General features: G+C 42.3%; 1 protein-coding gene across 1 annotated transcript in view; it reads right to left on the bottom strand.

Moving 5' to 3' along the window:
- Window positions 1–2,500, bottom strand: part of LOC134176524 (collagen alpha-1(IV) chain-like) — a 21,509-nt gene that overhangs the window by 18,235 nt on the left and 774 nt on the right. The window contains exons 2-6 of the mRNA XM_062643191.1: window positions 1,477–1,512; window positions 1,370–1,423; window positions 423–485; window positions 323–367; window positions 213–263 (exon numbers count right to left, since the gene is read on the bottom strand). Coding sequence (XP_062499175.1) covers window positions 213–263; window positions 323–367; window positions 423–485; window positions 1,370–1,423; window positions 1,477–1,512 — 249 coding nt within the window. The remainder of the gene's footprint in view (window positions 1–212; window positions 264–322; window positions 368–422; window positions 486–1,369; window positions 1,424–1,476; window positions 1,513–2,500) is intronic.

The following is a 2,500-nucleotide window of genomic DNA, read 5'->3' as shown; positions in this document are numbered from 1 at the left end:
AACAGACAGACAGACAGACAGACAGACAGACAGACAAACTGATGTACACGGACAGACAGACAGACAGACAAACAAACTGATATACACGGACAGACAGACAGATAGACAGACAACAAATAAACAGACACACAAAACAAAAACACAAAAACCAAGCAACTCAACATGCACTATACATCCATAACGCAAATCCCAATACAACCAACCCCACCCACCGGTTGCCCTTGGATACCAACACCAGTTTCTCCTTTCACTCCAGGCTCTCCCTACAGAAAGCGACATTAATGATCTACAACTAAAACGTGTTTGTCGTCGCAAGACACACCTTATCTCCCTTACCGCCATCGTTTCCCAAACTGCCTTTCTCGCCCTGAAAAAAATCCGAAATATTGAACAATGATCTCAATAACAGAACATGTTTTTACCTTTATTCCTTGCTCTCCAGGATCTCCTTTATTTCCTTCCTTGCCATCTGGCCCTGGAGGACCCTACAACAGCGGAGTTCAGTAAAAGCGAATGCGCATGTGCAATAACCGCACCCACGCAAAATTGTGTTGTGTGTTTGGCGGGTAAGTTTTTCGCTCTGGATGTCGCCAGAACGTCCTTGTTGCGGCGTGTAATGACGTTTTGTATATTTCAGAAAGGGTTAGCGAATCATACAAGCAGCATGCCGCTCGTGAAACGTCGAGAATCAAAGTTTACTGAAAGCTGAATGAAATGTGAACAGTTTGAGTTACATCCGGGCTCAAAAAATTTTTGATTGAATTAGTCTGTTGGTATGGAGATTCAGAAGCAGGAATACTCATGAGGTTAGTGATGGTTGTTTGTTGACTCAATTAAAATTTTTAATTCACTTTAAATTTATAAGTTTAAATTGAAAACTGACGTAATGTTGATAGTTTGACGTCATAATACGGGCTACAAACGTTTTTAGAAGCAAACGTATGTATCACGGGTCTTGCATAACGTGCGCTAAACTACGGGTAAGCTAAATCATGTGATTAAATCACGTGACTAAATCACGTGATTTAACTATAGAAAACAAATATTTCAATGCTCTAAAAGTAAGTTAATGTGAAGATGCACGTGTGGGTAATGTTATTGACCAAATAAGTAAATTATGGATTGAACAACCCATACATTAATTTGTCACGTGACTATTTTTTTTTTAAATTGAGACAATGTGTGAATACAGTGAAGTAGCTTATGATCACTCGATTGCATTGATCGCGTCTTGTAGCAATGGGACGAAAACGTGTGGTTTGTGTGGATGGTCGTAGGTGTGTACAGTATTTCTAATGGTTTGTATCAACTCTGTGAGTCACGTGGACAGATTGCATTACAAAATCCCTAACTTTTGATTCTTACTTACATCGAGTCCGACTTCTCCTTTGGGGCCTTGCTCTCCTTGTGGTCCTGACTCGCCCTAAACTATCACCATCAGCACATTGTGTCATTCAATCTGTGGGACTTTCTAACTTTGTCTCCTTTCTTGCCTGGTTCGCCGTCCTCTCCCTGTCAACATATAATAATAAAAAATAATTTGATTAATTATTATGTTAATTATTAATTGAAATATTTGAAGTAATAAAGAATTGAATAGTTAATAATAAATAATATTAATAATTAATTACTGCACAGCTGCAGGGGAGTCTCTCTAAGGACAACAAGTCGCAGAGCCTGCATGGAAGTGGGACCATCCTGTCTGATGGTGTCTTCGAGCAAGCACCTCAGACAGATGCGAAACATTTTTGTACGTGCAGCAGTTCTCTTCGTGTACTGGGAGCAGAAATGCATGGTCAGTATCGCCGTCTCACTGAGAAACTACCTGTGGACATGAAAGAGACCTACAGATGGCTGAAGTTATTGAATCTTCCTGCTGCAACTGAGGGACTGGTTGTTGCTGCTCAAGACCAAGCTGTTTGGACTCGGTGTTATGAGTGCAGCATTCTGCATCGTGATGTCAGTCTCACTTGCCACATGTGCAGAGTAGGCATGAAAACAGTTGACCACATTGTGGCAGGCTGTAGTGTCTTGGCACCGATGGACTACACTGATCGACACAATCAGGTGGCCTCCATCATTCACTGAGACATTTGTCACCATTTTGGGGTTCCGGTGGAGAGATGGTACTGGCATCATCCTGATTGGCTTGTGGAGACGGACGACAACACTATGATGTGGGATACAGCCATCCCTACTGCTAGGAGATCAGTGCCAATCGTCCTGACATCTGTTTCAGAAAGAGGAAGACAAGCACTTGTCCTTTTATTGATATCAGCTGTCCTGCTGATGGTAACATCGCCAGAAAACATGCTGAGAAGTTAGCAAAATACAGTGACTTGCGAGTGGAGGTGAGCCGCATGTGGAGTGTCGGACACTGGTTGTTCCAGTAGTGTCGGGAGCTTTGGGCACAGTACACACAGGTATTGCACAGTGTCTGGACATTATTCCAGGTCATCACAACCTGCAGCACTTACAGAAAGCAGTGCTTCTTGGATCC

This window comes from Corticium candelabrum, chromosome 2 (assembly GCF_963422355.1).
Source record: "Corticium candelabrum chromosome 2, ooCorCand1.1, whole genome shotgun sequence".
In the NCBI taxonomy this organism is placed as follows: Eukaryota; Metazoa; Porifera; class Homoscleromorpha; order Homosclerophorida; family Plakinidae; genus Corticium; species Corticium candelabrum.
The sequence above is the reverse complement of the archived record's forward strand: the minus strand, read 5'-3'. Positions and strand labels throughout refer to the sequence as shown.